The 17,969-nt window shown below is 32.4% G+C and overlaps 1 protein-coding gene across 1 annotated transcript; it reads right to left on the reverse strand.

The window, feature by feature from the left end:
- Nucleotides 1–12,060: 12,060 nt before the first annotated feature.
- On the reverse strand, nt 12,061–17,335 carry LOC140863717 (pentatricopeptide repeat-containing protein At1g74850, chloroplastic). Its single transcript, XM_073267333.1, has 4 exons — nt 15,458–17,335; nt 13,363–13,677; nt 13,176–13,283; nt 12,061–12,838 (listed from the first exon to the last, which is right to left on the reverse strand). The coding sequence occupies exons 1-4, from the start codon at nt 17,272–17,274 to the stop codon at nt 12,505–12,507; spliced, it is 2,574 nt and encodes an 857-aa protein (XP_073123434.1). The 5' UTR covers nt 17,275–17,335; the 3' UTR covers nt 12,061–12,504.
- Between the last annotated feature and the right edge of the window lie 634 nt (nt 17,336–17,969).

The raw sequence follows: 17,969 nt of genomic DNA on the forward strand, positions 1-17,969 counted from the left end.
GTGGGAGAAAATGGAGGATGACTGTCTTTTATAATACACACTTTGAAACGTGGAAGCCGTACGATTTGATGCTCTAAATTATTTTTTTATATATATAATCTAATGTAATATATTATGGGTAATAAATAAAAAAAGTATAATATCATATTTTGTTTATTGTATATAATATTTTATTTTTACAAAGAAAGTAATCTAATGGGAAAAAAATTATTATTATATACAAAATGTGGTGGAAAATTAATATTTTGTTCTCATTATTAATTATTTCTTTCAATAAACGATAAATGTTTGTTCAGGATTTTTAGTCGTTAACAATTAACAATATATACTGGTAAAAAAATCTAAATTATATTTGATATTATGAATTTTTAATATAAATTAAATATTCACAAAATTTCAAATAAAATTAAGTGAGTGTTTTATATTTTAAATATACATTTTTCTCAGTGTCTGGAAATTTTTCGAATTGGCTGGTTAAACTTGTAATTTCTACATTTCTAGAGTTCAATAAAATTACAAATTTCTTGTCAAAAAAATATACATTTTTCCAAAGAAATATTTGTCTTCAAAAAATTTATTATTAACTGTTTGCACCGTTTCAAATAATGAAAAATAATCATCATTTGTGAGTAAATAATGATTAGATAAATAAAATTTAAGTTGATTAATTATAAAATATTAGGTATTACAAACAATTAGAGATAAAAAATTTTAACCATATTATTAGACTGTGTGTTTATCGTTATATCAAAAACTATAACTATTTTTACATAAAATAAAATAAAAATTTATGACTATTGATAATGATGTAACAAAAAAAAATTTAAGTATACCACTCGAACATTAAGTTTCAACCCTTCTCCTAATCGAGAGAGATATTATTTACTTTAATTTTAAAAAATCATCGGAATTTTGAATAATTTTGAAAAAGTTTGAATATTTCTATAACTTGATAAATTATTTCAAAATATTGGAAATTCCTTTGTAAATTTTTTTCTCAGAACCAGTAAAATAAATTTCATGTTTTATTTGAAAATTTTATACGTGTGATGAATTTATCCACAATATATATATATATATATATATATGAATTATTTTAGAAATCAAATGACATATTCCATAGATCCAATATTCGACAAGATGATAAGGTCTAGTACATTATATAGCGAGGAACTGACACTTATTTTAAGGTTTTAATTATTTTATTCCTTAAAATATTTATTTTAAATCAAGAAAAGTACCTGAAAATAAATATTTTAATTATTGGAACGTAAAATATTGCATCTTGTTATTTTATGCAGGATGAAAATTGTATCGGCATTATCGATGCAAAGTCATATTCAATTATACTAGATACAGATTAGCCACAAGTGGATAATAAATTTCGATTTCGAGAATAATACATGTATATATTGAATAATATTTAAGGCATCAATTTTTTTCATTACTTGAGAACTCATAATTGTTATCTCGATTTATATTGATTAAGACTTTGAGTTAACCAAATACTCTAGATAAATTATGTCAGACAGATAAATTAAATTGAAAAACTCATGTACAACAAAATCGTTCGAGAAAATATTAATAAAAAATCAAATTAATTATCATTATTAAAGTATTTAAATAGTTCATCAACTCAAAAACTCTCAAAAATACAAAAGTATTTGTTTGGTGTTGGCTATGATGCTTTTCTAGTCATTTTCATTGTCAAGTTGTCATTAAGAAATGTCCACTCTTGTGCCAAAGATTCTATCCACTATTTTATTTTTTAAAAAAATGTGCGGTAAATTAACAAAGTCTTGACTTTTTTTTTTGGAAAAGGAAAATGCATTACTAGAAATCAGAAGCATAAACAAAGGAAGACAAAGGGATAACTCTATCTTTCCGATCAGACATAAAAGCAGTCGCTCTAGCTAAATTATGAGCCGCGTGGTTCGCTGATCAACGAGCAAAAACAAAAGAACAGGATTGTATCTCTACAGCCAAGAGTCTACAATCTTCCGAGATCAAGCCTAAACTGGAGCCATCAGAAGGAATATTCAATGTGTCAACAATAACAAGAGCATCCGACTCTATCAAGATGTTAACAAACTGAAGTTCCTTGAGCCAGCTCAAAACCTCTCGAATACTCAGGGCTTCAGCCATTCCCGAGTCAAACTTATATGTCCATGGATTGAGATAATAATTAATCTCATCTTTTATTGTAAATTTTTATATGTTAGATGTATAAATTTTTTATTTTTCTCCTATTATTATTATTATTATTATTATTATTATTATTTTAACTTGTATATCCCAGAAATTAAAAGGTTTTGACTTCACTCTTGACGAATAAATTTATTAGTAGGTATCTGATAAGCTGATATCACAGATCTATATATGTGAGATTGGACGACTCAATCCATATCTGGAGTTAAAGGTAATAATTTTGAATTTTTATGGATAAGATTGAGTAAGAGATCTTTCCAGTGACAAATTGCACATATTAATTTCAATGTTTTACGATAAATTTAATACTCAACAAATTTCACAAGCTTTGACTGATCACAAAAACACTCGTGAGAAAACCAAGGAAATTTGCAACATTAGGCGTGTGAGATCCAAAAGGTACTGGCGAGGATGCGTGAGCTCGAAATTTAGAGACATGAGGGGTTTTTAGCTAATATTTTTTAATGAGGGGATCTTGAAAAAAACTGAGACATCATAGGTGTATTTTATGCAATTTTTTATAATTGTTCTCTTTAATCTCATACATAAATGAAACAATAGTAGATGTCGATTTAGTAAAAGTTCAACTACTTTGAACGTGTGTTTGGACCTGGAGCACGTGTGCAACTTTTATAAAAACATGATGGCTAGGACGCCTATTTAATTTTCATAAGAGTGAAGCATGTATTTTAGATATTTCACAAGGATTTTTGGTGCAAAAAAATTTAAAAAAAATAAAAATAAATTAGTAGCTGTTGAAAATATGATATTATTATTACTATTTAAAGTTGAATGTTGAATGTTGAATATTGAGTTGTAAAATGTGAAAAATTTAGTGTGTGATGATGTAGATGATGATGTTTTAATTTTTGGACTAATTTCTAAATGAGATCTATAAATAGATCTCTTCATTTGTGTAGAAAATCACAATTGAATTGAGAGAGAAAGATTTGTGAAATGTAGAGTTTGATATATTTTGAGTTTTTGAGTTTTTACTTTTTACCATAAATTTTTACTTTTTCACAACACGTTATCAGTACGATCGTTCGAGGGTTCTCTATAATTTTCGACGCTCCAAAACATAAGAAGAAGGCAAAAATATTCAACAAGTAAGAATATTTATTTTATTGTTTATATATTTATATGTATATATATAAATATATAATTTCATGTTATTATATAAAAGCATGTCTATGACACCGACTTTATAATAACATGATATGATATATATTTATTATATATAAACTAACTATATTAATATATAATTTCATGTTATTATATAAAAAGATTTCTATGATACCGACCTTATAATAACATGATATGATATATATTTATTATATATATACTAACTATATTAATATATAATTTCATGTTATTATATAAAATGATGTCTATGACACCGACCTTATAATAACGTGATATGATATATATTTATTATATATATATATATATATATATTAACTATATTAATATATAATTTCATGTTATTATATAAAAGGATGCATATGACACCGACTTTATAATAATGTGATATGATATATATTATTGTGTATTTATATACTAACCATATTCGTATAATCTCATATTATTATATAAAAGGATGTCTATGACACCGACCTTATAATAATGTGATATGATATACATAATTATTTAATTATGATTATCATTATATGCATCACATGATTATCACAAATTTTTATTCAACACATAATCATTTTTTTTCTTACCCCTACGGTCACAAACGGTAACAAAACAGCTAGTTTTTGTCCTATAAATATGATCACTCAAACTTATTTTCAATCACACCAAATTCACTCTTTCTCTCAAAAGATGATGGTATTTTTAAGGCTATTTTTTATAACTATTATGGTTATCATGCTTACGATTCTTGTATTTATCGGTGAATATCTGACTCGCACTTTTTATTTATTTTTAAACATGCTTGTACTAGTCGTTTTTCCATTATTTTGTATTGTCATATTAATAAAAATTAATTAATAAAATGCATTGTTATTTTTCTAGTACCACCATGTCAAATTTGGCAAAGATTGAATTTGTTGCGCCTGATATCACTGGAAAGAATTATATGCCATGAACTCTCGATGTAGAAATGCATCTTGAGTCATTGGGTCTAAGTGATACCATCAAAGAAAATAATATATCATCCTCACAAGAAAAAAGCAAAGTCTATGATTTTCTTACGTAGACATCTTGATGAAGGATTGAAATGTGAGTATCTCACAAAAAAAGACCTAATGATTTTATGGAAATGGCTGAAAGAAAGATTTGAGCATATAAGGAAAGTTATACTTCCGACCGCCCGTGATGAATGGAATACGTTGAGATTCCAAGACTTTAAAAAGTCAGTGATTACAATTCTGTGATGTATCGAATAGTCTCGCAATTGAAATTTTGTGGGCATGTTGTTACTGAAATGGAAATACTTGAAAAAACATTTTTCACTTTCCACGCATCGAATATAACTCTACAACAACAGTATAGAGTGCGTGGATTTTTGAGATATTCTGAACTCATCGCATGTCTTCTTGTGGCGGAAAAGAACAACGAATTGTTAGTGAGAAATCATCAATCCCGACCCACTGGATCAACGGCATTTCCAGAAGCAAATGTCGTAATTAAAAATGAAAACAAAAATCAAAGGCATAGACAAGATTTTGGTCGTGAACGAGGTCGAGGACGTGGACGTGGATGTGGACGTAAAAATGATAGCGCTCGTGGTCGCGGCCGTGGATATGAAAATAATCGAGATAGTTAATTCAATAACTCATCTCAAAAAAACGTCACGAACCACCCACCAAAAAAGGCAGCATGAAAACACGAGTGAAAATAAAAATCACTCAAAAAGATCTGAGAGTGTTTGTTATAGATGTGGCACTCCAGGACATTGGTCACATATTTGTCGAATCCTTGAGCACCTATGTAAGTTCTATAAAGAATCGATAAAGAGGAAAGGAAAAGAGACCAATTTTGTTGAAAACGGTAACCATTTAAGTGGTTCAACTCATTTCGATGCTGCTGATTTTTTAAATGATTTTGAGGACATTGATTAATATATTGGTGGGACTATAATGTAACATACTTTATTTTTCATGTATTCTTGTATTATGAAACATGTTATATTTTTCATATAATGTCATTAATTTTTTTTATTGCATATTTTCTTTTGAAGTTCAAAATGGAAAACGGTATGTGCAAAGCTAAACAAGGAAATAATCTCATGGAAGTTTGCATACCCGATAGTGGTACAACGCACACTATTCTCCGAGATAAAAGATATTTCTTGGAATTAAAACCAACAAAAATAATGGTGAATACAATATCAGGTCTTGTATACTTGATTGAAGGTTGTGGAAAAACACATTTTTTGTTACCTAATGGTACAAAATTTTTGATAAATGATGCTTTATATTCACCGCAATCAAAAAGAAATTTGTTGAGTTTTAATGAAATATATTCTCATGGGTATGATACTGAGACGATAATTGATGCAAATCAGAAATATATGTGTCTTACCTCATATAAATCAGGAAAGAAATATATGGTTGAAAAATTATCAATGCTCCCTACTGGATTGCATTATACACATATAAGTCCAATCGAATCAAATATGGTGGTTAATAGTTCTTCAATATTAACCAATTGGCATGATCGATTGGGACATCCTGGTTCAATAATGATGCGAAGAATTATTGAAAATACACATGGTCATCCATTAAAAGACCAGAAGATCTTTCAGAATAATAAGTTTCAATGTAAAGCATGTTCTCTTGGAAAACTTATTATAAAACCATCACCAGATAAAATCCAAACAGAATCACCCATATTTCTTGAATGTATTCAGGGTGATATTTGTGGGCCAATTCATCCACCATGTGGACCATTCGATACTTTATGATATTGATCCATGCCTCTAGCAGATGGTCACATGTATTCTTATTGTCAACTCGGAATGTGTCATTTGAAAAATTAATGGCTCAAATAATAAAATTGCGGAATCAATTTTTCGATTATACAATCAAGAAAATAAGACTTGATAAAGTTGAAGAATTTACTTTCCAAACTTTCAATAAATAGTGTATGTCAATGGTAATTACTGTTGAACATCTTGTTGTTCATTTTCATACACATAATGGATTAGCTGAATCATTGAGTAAAAGTCTACAACTGATTGCTAGACCAATGATTATGAGAACAAAACTCCTTATTTCTATATAGGGACATGCAATTTTACATGCTGCGGCATTAATTCGCATCAGACCAAGTGCATATCATAAATTCTCCTCATTGCAGCTTGCATTTGGTAAAGAACCAGATATTTTTTATCTGAAAATTTTTGGATGTATGGTGTATGTGCCTATTGCACCACCTCAACGATCAAAAATGGGTCCTCGAAGAAAAATCGGTATTTATATCGGTTATGATAGTCCATCAATCATTCGATATCTTGAGCCTCAGACAGGCGATGTGTTTACAACACGTTTTGCTAATTGTCATTTTAATGAAAAAATCTTCCCAATGTTAGGGGGAGAAAAGAAACACATCGAAAAATAAATCACGTGGTATGTACCATCATTGTTACATTTGGATCCAAGGACCAAACAATGTGAAAAGGATGTACATAAAATTGTGCATTTGCAAAGAATAGCAAATCAAATGTCAGATGCATTTGTAGACACAAAAGGGGTAACAAAATCATATATATCTGATGTAAATGTCCCTGCTCGAATTGAAATTCCAAAGAAACAAATTGAAGACACTCATGATGTCATAAAACGCCTGAAGCGTGGAAGGCAAGTCGGTTCCAAGGATAAAAATCCTCGAAAAAGAAAAAGTATAGAGAAACACGATGATCACAAAATAGAAAATGATGTTCCAGAAAAAACACATGATGATGAAAATGTTCTGTCAGAACCAAAAACTGATGAGAATCGTGAAATCTCTATCAATTATATTAATACTGGAAAAATATGGAACCGAAAAGATATAGAAGATATTGATGAGATATTTTCTTATAATGTGGCATGTGACATCATAAATGAGGATCATGAACCAAAATCTTTTGGTGAATGTAAAACTCGACATGATTGGGCAAAATGGAAAGATGTCATCCATGTTGAATTGGATTCGCTAAATAAACGTAATGTTTTGGACCTATAGTCCTCACACCTGAAGGTGTAAAACCTATTGGATACAAATGAGTTTTTATTCGAAAGCGAATGAGAAAAATGAAATATTAAGATATAAAGCTAGACTTGTTGCACAAGGTTTTTTTCAAAGACCTGGAATTGATTATGAAGAAACGTATTCTCCTGTTATGGATGCAATTACGTTTCTATATTTGATTAGTTTGGCAGTGTCTGAAAATTTGGAAATGTGTCTTATGAATGTTGTTACAGCTTACTTATACGGATCACTTGATAGTGATATATACATGAAAATCCCTGAAGGATTTAAGATGCCTGAAGCACAAAGTTGATCAAAACCCAGAGAATTTTATTCTGTGAAATTTCAAAGATCATTATATGGGTTGAAGCAATCCGGCTGAATGTGGCATAATCGGCTAAGTGAGCATTTGATGAAAAAGGGATATGTAAATGATCCAATATGCCCTTGTGTTTTTATCAAAAAAACAACATCCGGATGTGTAATTATTTTTGTATATGTTGATGATTTAAACATCATTGGAACGAAGAAGAAAATTCAAGAAGTTATGATGTACTTGAAAGAAGAATTCAAAATGAACGATCTTGGAAAAAACCAAGTACTGTCTGGGTTTGCAAATCGAACAAAAAAATGTGGAATTTTTGTTCACCAGGAAAATTATATAAAAAAAGTAGTTAAACATTTTAATATGAATAAATCAAATCCATTAAGTACTCCAATGATTGTTAGATCATTAAATATAAAAAAGGATTCATTCCGTCCATGTGAAGATGATGAAGTTATTCTTGGTCCAGAAGTACCATATCTAAATGTCATTGGTGCCCTTATGTATCTTGCAAATTGTACTAGACCTGATATATCTTTTGTTGTAAATTTATTGGCAAAATTCAGCTCATATCCAACAAAGAGGCACTGGAACGGAATTAAACATATATTCCGTTATCTACGAGGAATGACAGATTTGAGACTTTTGTACTCAAAAGACACCAATCAAAAGTATCATTGGTTATGCTGATGCTGGATATTTATCTGATCCACATAAGGCACGTTTTCAAATCGGATATGTATTTACTCTTTGAGACACTGCAATTTCTTGGCGTTCACAAAAACAAACACTCGTAACAACTTCATCAAATCACGCTGAGATTATTGCGCTACATGAAGCAAGTCGTGAATGTGTTTAGCTAAAATCAATGACACAACATATCTAAACTTCTTGTGGATTATCAGTAGACAAGAAGCCTGTGACGCTGTATGAAGATAATGCTGCATGTATTGCTCAAATGAAAGAAGGATACATCAAAAGTGACAGAACCAAACATATCCCCCAAAGTTTTTTGCCTACACTCAAGAACTTGAGAAGAACAAAGATATTGATATGTGTTACATTCAATCAAGTGAGAACTCATCAGATCTCTTTACAAAAGCACTTCCTACGACAATATTCAAAAAGCATATATAACATGAGGGGGAGTTTACGTGGATGCACTTTTTTTTTCTTACTATGGTTTTTATCCCACTGAGTTTTTCCTAGTAAGGTTTTTAACGATGCAGTATAAAACACGTAATAAATACATTCATCATATCACGAACATCATCACAAGAGGAAGTGTTGAAAATATGATATTATTATTATTATTATTATTATTTAAAGTTAAATGTTGAATATTGAATGTTGAGTTGTAAAATGTGAAAAATTAGTGTATGATGATGTAGATGATGATGTTTTAATTTTTGGACTAATCTCCAAATGAGATCTATAAATAGATCTCTTTATTTGTATAGAAAATCACAATTGAATTGAGAAAAAAAGATTTGTAAAGTGTAGAGTTTGATATATTTTGAGTTTTAAAGTTTTTAGTTTTTATCATAATTTTTTAATTTTTCACAATAAAAAGTAAAATGATTTTTTTTCTTTGTTTATTTTTTTTCCTTGACCTAGCTAGCAGGGGCAGGGTTATGTTGGTCTTTCGACACGTGAGGATTAACCAAACTTTATATTATTTAATTAATCTTTATGATAATCATTGTAGGATGGGATTTAGCCCAAAATATCTAAACCCCGTTAACATCATTTCAGCATATTCCCTTATATGCATGTAAAACCAAGAATTGTTGGTGCGGAAGATGTGTGAGTTTTTCCCCCCCTAAAAAAAACTTAAAAATCATGTATGAATTTAAAATATAATTATATTTGTCTTCTTGGTTAATTTTATTCTATTATATAGAATTTAGCGTTATTATCATCTATAATGTATGGATATAATATTCTATATCCAATTATTGATTTTAATCGATATCAATTTTTTTTAACAAAATCGATATCAATTAAATAACAATGATATGTTATGGATTTTTTTAAAGAAAAATAGCAAATAGGGTTAGTCTAGGTGGCCAATTGTGGTTTGGATTGGTCTGAAATTCTACGCATGCATGTCACGCTCACTCACAAATCAACTTTTTTCAATATATGCATATGTACGAGAGAGTTTCTTGACCAAATAATCATATATCATCATAAACTATAACATCATATAAACTGAATCGATCTAGGTTTTCTTTCTCAATGTGACAAAAATTTAACTTTATAAATTATACATACACATCTCATTCGAATAAAATAGCACGGTCCAAAGCTTAGACTGCATTGAAACTTGTCCTAAATCCAAGATAAAAATAAATTGCACTTTATAAATTTATGAGAAAGACATAAAAAAAATCAGTTAGAAAAATATTATTTATATAAATATAATTATATTAAGAAAATTACATTTTAAATTAAAACTTGAATAATAATATAAAATTTGTTATAACCCTTGCTTTTTCGGGTCCACATTGGGAGGTGGTTAGGGTGCATCTGCTGAAGAGATAAGCCAAAGATAAGGTATATTATCTACATGTTGCCCCACCATTAATTTTTTCCACTCTCTCCCAATTTTCAATATTATTATCATCTACACTCCCAATAAATAAATTAAATAATTATTCTTTTTTTTCCAATTTTTAAAGGAGGCTTAAAAAAAATTATAATTTGATTCATTCGGACACAATATATGATAAGACATTAAATATATTTAATAAAGATGAGTCATTATTATTCAAATTTCGTGTCATCTAATGATTTAAATTAAATTATTAATTCCATAATGATCCAATAATTTCATATCATAATATTTATATGTTTTTGATATTGTATTATTTAAAAATAAAGATGTATTACATATGAATTTCATTTTTCTTATTATAAAAATGAATTTGCCTCAAATTGTGACAATAGGGGTCGATAACTAGATTATGCCTAAGTGTAATCTTCAAAGTGGATTGCAATAATAGAATTTCTTTGTCCTAACACCTTTTAGGTTTGGACATCTAGCTAGTTGTCAACCTTTTTCTTCAATTTAAATTATTAGATTTAAGCATTCAATATCACCTACAATTTTAACGATACATCCGTACGGTTTAAACATTTAAGTTGTATTTTTATTTGTGAAATATAAAATTTTGTCGACGCGACAAACGTTCAATCATACTGCACGTACAGTAGATGACATGTGTTGCTCACCTACACGTTGATTTCTTCATATTCCATGAACGAGAAAGAAAGGCTACCATTCCCATTGCCAATGGCATTTCTTTATTGACTTTATGAGCCAATCACATGTTTAAACCAGTTAGAAAGCCATTGTCAAAAAGTCTATGATCCCTCTATCCTCTCTATATCCGTTGGAGTTGGGCTCAATACTTGTAAAAGTTGAAGAATAATTTATTATTGAAGATAGGAGATGATAGCATAGTTTATGTATTGAAGGTGGAATCCCAAGATTCTACCAAATTTACACCTCACACTTGTCTGCCACAATAGGTCAGATCTCTTTGACCACATATTGTATTTATTTTTCTATATTCCTTATTGAAAATTTGAAACACCAACCTTAAACAAAGGAAACCCAAATTAAATGGTCCATTGCACTCTTTTACCTCTTGACAAGCTCAACCGAGTTGAAGTAGACAAGGATGTGATAGCAATCAATACTTCAAAGCAGTGGATCGGAAAATAAGACATTGATTTATTATTCCATCTTTGTTATATTCGGTGTAATGCTCAAGTTTTCTCAAGTTTTACAAATATTCGTAGCATACACCAGATCCAATTATATCTTACGACTTATTTTCACATTATTCATTATTTATCATCTTGTCCACGAGTCAAACAATACCTTATTGTATTGTAAAGTGTGGTTAGCATGAAATCAAGAATTTTGACAAATTTATATGTTGAAATTGGATAACGACAGACCAACGATAAACTAAAATCTTATTGAAAAAATTAGAAAGTATTTGAATATTGTAACACGCACTCGTCACAATAATCAGATCTTAATGATAATATAATTAAAGATTTTCAGCAACTTTGTGAAGAGGATCAGATATGATAAGGCATATCAGGCTTCTACTTGATTAGGAAATATTTTAGACAAAGCAAGTCATTAGACTTTAATATTAGCTGTCAAAATCACATGTTTGTCAGGCTTGACTTAACCTCCAAAATCTTATTGGAGGCATTGGTTTTGTGAAAAAAAAAATGTATTTTAATAAATGTTGGCAACTGTAGTCGTTTACACTCTGTTTGGATACACCATTAAAACATAACAAAAATTAAATCTTCAAGGTAATCATTTTCCTCAATTCAAATTTGGTATCCAAACATGGTATAAAGAATCTGTTATGAGTGACAATAGTGATTCTGAACATTATGCCCTTGTGTTCATTTTGCAGTTCCATTGATGAATAAATATAACAACAGTTACAGTGTATACATGTAGAATTACCCCCGAAATATTCTGATTTCCTGGCAGCATGGGAAAGCCAGTATGTCGAAAACCCTTCACCGAGAAGAATACACGTCTAGAAATGTTGCCAAGCAGCCTCGAGGCGTTTCACATGTTGAGTTCTGATTATTGTACAACACAAGCTCGCCTTCCTCAAGAGTGGAATAATGGAATTTACATCTTAGAAGATCCCTTGGTGCACTAATTTCTTGCCAGAGTACAGAGGAAGCAGTTCAAGGAGACAACGTGACCTGAATTCGATCAAAAAATTGTATATTTCCGTTCATACTCCACTGGCCATAAGTTCTGAGTTTGTTCTATTGCCTGTCTTACTGGTGTCGGAGCTATTTTGTTTCGTTATGTTGACTGTAAAGGACCTTGTTCCTGGAAGAGGGAAAGGAGAGTTGCCTAAACTAAATATGTTATCTAATTTTGATTCTTCTGAAGATGGTTCTGTCTTTGAAAACACGCGCTTCAGCTGAGACTTCTGACAAATTATTCGCCCCTTGTTCCACCCAGGAAAACAGAAGGATGAGGACAAATCTTTCAGCAACGAGTAGGCTTCCTTGGCAACAGGAAAGTCTCGTGTTATTGAACTTTTCTCCATTTGGCCCCGTCTGCGAGTTAACAAAGTAGAACATCTATCAAGAAAATGTCGATAACTTCAAGGATCTGTTTATTCCTTTCATCACAAGGCAATGTAGCCACATAAAGAAGACACAAAGGTAGTGTTTTTGGAAGCAATCCCAACCACTACCTCACACAGTTTGGGTTCAACGAAAAAGAGCTCAAGAAGGAAAGAAACGTTAGAAAGTTAGGTGTCAAATTAATATTTTGCCAGACGATTTCCTGCTATGTACAAGAAATACGCTGTACCAAAGGCATCTAGGATGCCTTCAACGCTTCCCAAGATGTATATTTAATCCACAAATATGTCGAAGAAGAAATACTTACACCACGACGACAGAAAACAGTTGAGGTAGATCCTCCCCGTTAATTACCAGCTCTTGCAAACTGTTCAACCATACTGATATTGCAGTGCATGCAGCGCCAGGCCACATCCTAAAGAAAGCATAAAAAATATAAAAATACATTCCATAATGACTATAAGAAATCAACCAAAGTGAAATGAGAGCGATACCTGTGAACATCAATGGACCATATGAGTTTGTTTTTACGATATAATTCAGGATACAGTCCCCTTTTTGTCGCTTCATCAAGCACTCTTGCGGCCCTTTCCTTCTGGCCCAAACACCAAAGGGCTTCCAGAATTGTGTTGTAGAATCTGATTCCCAATCCGCATCCCTCTGAGCTGAGTTTGTCAAAGACATACTCAACCATTTGCCAATTACTGGCATCATCGTATTCACCTTTGATCATCTGCCCAATGACCTGGTGAATATTAGAAACCCTGCTTGTTCGCATCTCATTTAGCAACTCATTGGCCATGTCCCACCTGGAAAAAGAAAATTCAAGACCTCGTATAAGTCTACCAAAGTAGAAGGAACTTTTGCTCAAAAAAAAAAAAATAGACGGAACTAATCCTTCATTAGCTTTCTTCTCAATAATTTCATAAGTGCCGAACCTTGTTCAAATTCCTATATCAACAATGAGCCAAAAACACACTATATCCATCCAGGCACTGAAACTGAATTTTTAACATGGCAAACGTTGTATTGCACATGCAGTTCCAGGAAATGATAGTTTTACGCAGTTGATTTACCGAAAGTGATAAAAGAAAAATCATATTTTGTACGACTTGCATCAGAAGGAACAAACCCATGGAATGCTCATGCCATTACCGGAACAACATAACTTAAGACTGCAAAGATTATAAATAAATAAAAGAGACGTCGCTGTGTACGCGGTTCCGGTTCTTTATTAGTCATTTGCTTCATTATTCTCCTTTCTAGTCGCTTCAAATGAGAAGTGCTTTTCGTAACCAGATGTTTTGTAACTCCTAATTCTCAGGTTAAAATCCACAAAATACAGACCCAAGAGTTTATCTTTCCCAGGAGCTCGAGCTCCGCTTGTATACTCTTCGTGCATATGGTAGTTTAGATTTGTTCATAAAGATACATTCAACTGTATATCCGAGCTTGATTCTATCTTTAACAAGCTCGAATCAAGCTCGAACTCAAGCTCTACTGTATGCTCAAGGAGATTGAAAACACGAGCTCTAAAACAAGCCTGCTCAATGAGCCGAGCTCGAACGAGGCTTGTTAAGCATGATAAACGAGCTATTAGCAAGCTTAGTAACTTCAAAACGGGTCGAGCTCGAACCTCCTGATGCTCGAATCAAGCTCGAGCTCCATACTGTTCGGCTCAGCATGGTTCATTTACTTCCCTGAAGGCATTCAGCACTATATTCTAATGACAAGGCTGGACTACTTTCTGGTGACAAAGAACAAGAATTTTATTAATTTTCAAATATCATAATATTTAATCACAATATACTATATAGTACATATTTAATAATATAAATAAATAATATTAGTAATAAAAAACTTAGAAGCTTTCAAATATGCCTGTAATATTATTTTGAACTTGAGACGAATGCCGCAAGCCAACTTGTTACTTGACTTATACTACACCCTTAGGCAGCAAGGAGTATGTAGGTGAAGTAGACACAATGGCTTCACCGTGGATTATGGTTTATAAAGCACATGAATATGGAGAGAAATAATTGATATTCATTGGCAACCACTTTTCAGATATACATCAGTTTTCTTCCACCATTGCAAATCCTGAAATATATAACATCCTACATTACCTACCCCAAGACTACCCACAATAAGCTGTAAGAACAAACATCGACTCTATCAACTCATAGACCTATAAAAATCATCAGCTCAACAAAATTTTTATTTTGCACTATAGAAACAATATTCTAAAAGAATTTCTCATGAACCTAGGCTATATGTAACCTACATGCAGAAAATAACAAGAGAAAGTGGTGATTTTGCAAGGAAATAACCCTGAAACTGAAAACCCCCAAAAAGATGAGAGGAAAATCAAGTTTATCAAGAAATTATTAAACAACTTATCTAGAGATGGCTCTGGAGGCCTCTATTTTTTTCTGTTTTGATAATTTGTTTGTCAAACTGGCACTGTTCATAATTAGCGATCATTCCAGATTGAGGATTCAAAAATTTCACATTTATGAAGGCAACAACATAGAAATAGGACAAGCAGCAATGATTAAATTGATAGAGTGTATATTACCAAAGCCTAACCTGTCAGTTTTTGCATACACTGCCAGCATCATGCAGTAGCACAAGACACTTGGCTGTATACCCAACCGCTTGATCTCCTGAAACTGCACCTCACTTTCATCAACAAGGCCGGCAAAGCAGTAGACACTCAAGACTGCCTCAAGAGTGTATTCATCAGGATCACAACTCGCCTTTTCCATGTCAACGTAAGCCTTTAAGGCGTCTTCAAATTGGCCTCCCTGCCTGTAACCTTCTATCACACCATGAAATGAATCTCTATTTCTTCGGATGCCCAACTCTCCCATTCTTGACAAAATAGCTTCATTTTCCTTGTAAAGTCCACCATTTCCAAAAGTATGAATGAGAGAATTGAAAGTATCAATTGTTGGCATGCTTCCAATTTCATTCATTGTGTTAAAAGCGACAAGAGTCTCCTCATATAATGCTGCTTGGCCATAAGCATCAATCACCCCAGTGTAAGCTTTGGAACTTGGCACCAATGCTTTCTCATTCATATGAAGCAAAATCCTTTTCGCATCCTCGTGGAGTCCTCCCTTCCCACAAGCATAAATCAATCCTTCATAAGTTTCCATATTTGGCTCCACCTTCTCTTCCACCATATCATGAAACAATGTCACCACCTCCTTAAAATAGCCTCCTTCTCCAAACACCTCAATGAGTATGTTATAAGTGTCTGCGTCTGGTTCAGTGTTACTCACCTTCATCTCGAGGAAAAGATCCCTCACCTCGTCGTATCTCCCATTCTTCCCAAAGAGATTAAGTACAATGCTATAAGTCCCAGCATTCGGCATGCACCCGGCAGTCTGCATTTGCCTAAACACCACCATGGCATCTTTTATGTTCCCCTTCTGAGAATAAGCCTCCAACAACACATTATAACTCATTATATCTGGCAAATTCCCACCTGCCTCCATCTCCCCAAGCAACTCCGAAACCTTCTCCAACCTCTCCAGCTTCCCGAAAGTCTCAACCAAATAATTATAAGTCGTAATATCAGGTAAAACCCCGCTCTCATTCATCGTTCTAAACACCATCTCTGCTTCATCTCCTAATGCTCTGTTAGCACAAGCACTCAACAATGTATTATAAGTAACCAAATCCGGCTGAACCCCTTCATGCCGCATTTCCCCGAACAAACTCAACAACCCCTCCCATGAAAACCCCCCTCGCGCACACGAGTTAATAACAGTATTGTAAGTCAAAATATTGGGCAAAATTCTCTCGCTCTTCATTCTCTCAAGTAACTCCATGGCAGTCTCATACTGACCATTGCGACCATAGGCATTAATTATAGCAGTGTAAGAAAGCACAGTCCTTGGGATAGAATGAGCTACCATTTCATCAAAAATCTCCGCAGATTTATCGAGAAGACCTTCGCGGCCGAGTATCCCGATAACGAGGGAGTAGATATGCTCGTTAGGTTTGCACCATATCTGGCGCTGCATGTACTTGAACAAACGAAGAGAGCGCTGCCAATCGCTGCGGTGAGCGAATTCCCTAAAAACGTGAGAGAAATCGGAGAGGGAGAGCTTGTTCTTGAACGTATCGAGGCAGCGGGCTATGCTGCCGCGCGGAGGGAGGCTGGAGAGCTTGTTGATTAGAGTTTCGACATCGTAACCGTACTTCCCTTTCTCGACGGTGACGCTGGGGTAACCGAGGATGAGTTCTTTGGATTTGACTTTGGAGACGACGGAGAGGCTGCGGCGGAGGAGCGGCCGGTGGCCGTGGCGAATGAATTTGGGGCCAAGGGGAAGGTTTGGGATGGGAGTGAGGATAGGGATGAGATTATGGTGGTGGGGGAGGGCTAATTTAGTCATTTTGGGTTTCACATGGAAATGGAGTAGAGAATGGAGCTCGGAGGTTTAAGCTCGGGAAGAAGATGACACCTGGTTTTTTTTATTTTTCAGGATATATACCAATTTTAATAATAATTAATCATATACTCACGCTACCGTCTACGTGTACATTTTATTATAGAAGATAATAATTCTATAATAGAAAATATATATTTTTTTTTACTCAAAACCCCATTATTTTATTAAACATCAAGAGGGGAGTTATATTCATCCATAATAAATTTTCTTAAAAAGTTAAAACATAACTTATATTTTTTTTTTTGAGTAAAATAGAATTTATAATGACTATATTATTAACGGTAATTTATAATTCAGTCCCCAGATTTAAACTTAAATTGGTAATCAGTCCCTGTCAGAAAAAAACTTTGTTTAAACTCCCTGGGCCCACATGTTTTGTTTCGGATGAAATTTGGTACAAAACATGAAAAATATGATACAAATACATGATATTTGAGTATCAAATGTGTTAGATCTAGTATAAATATATGATTTTCGAGTACTAAAAAATATTGATATTAATAACGCATTTATCTTATTTGGATGAAAATCGGTACAAAACATTGAAAATATGGTACGCATATGTGATTTTTGAGTATCTAATGTGTTAGATCTGGTACAAATATATGATTTTTGAGTACTCAAACACATGTTGCAAG

This window comes from Henckelia pumila, chromosome 4, assembly GCF_033568475.1.
Source record: "Henckelia pumila isolate YLH828 chromosome 4, ASM3356847v2, whole genome shotgun sequence".
NCBI classification, from domain to species: Eukaryota; Viridiplantae; Streptophyta; class Magnoliopsida; order Lamiales; family Gesneriaceae; genus Henckelia; species Henckelia pumila.

What these genes read in the sequence shown, in the direction of transcription:
- LOC140863717 (XM_073267333.1), bottom strand. Translation starts at nt 17,274, where the DNA reads ATGACTAAATTAGCCCTCCCCCACCACCATAATCTCATCCCTATCCTC. An exon ending in TGGTCCATTGATGTTCACAG is followed by an intron (nt 13,284 to 13,362) that starts GTATCGCTCTCA and finishes TGCTTTCTTTAG; the next exon opens with GATGTGGCCTGGCGCTGCAT. An exon ending in CTGTTTTCTGTCGTCGTGGT is followed by an intron (nt 12,839 to 13,175) that starts GTAAGTATTTCT and finishes GTTAACTCGCAG; the next exon opens with ACGGGGCCAAATGGAGAAAA.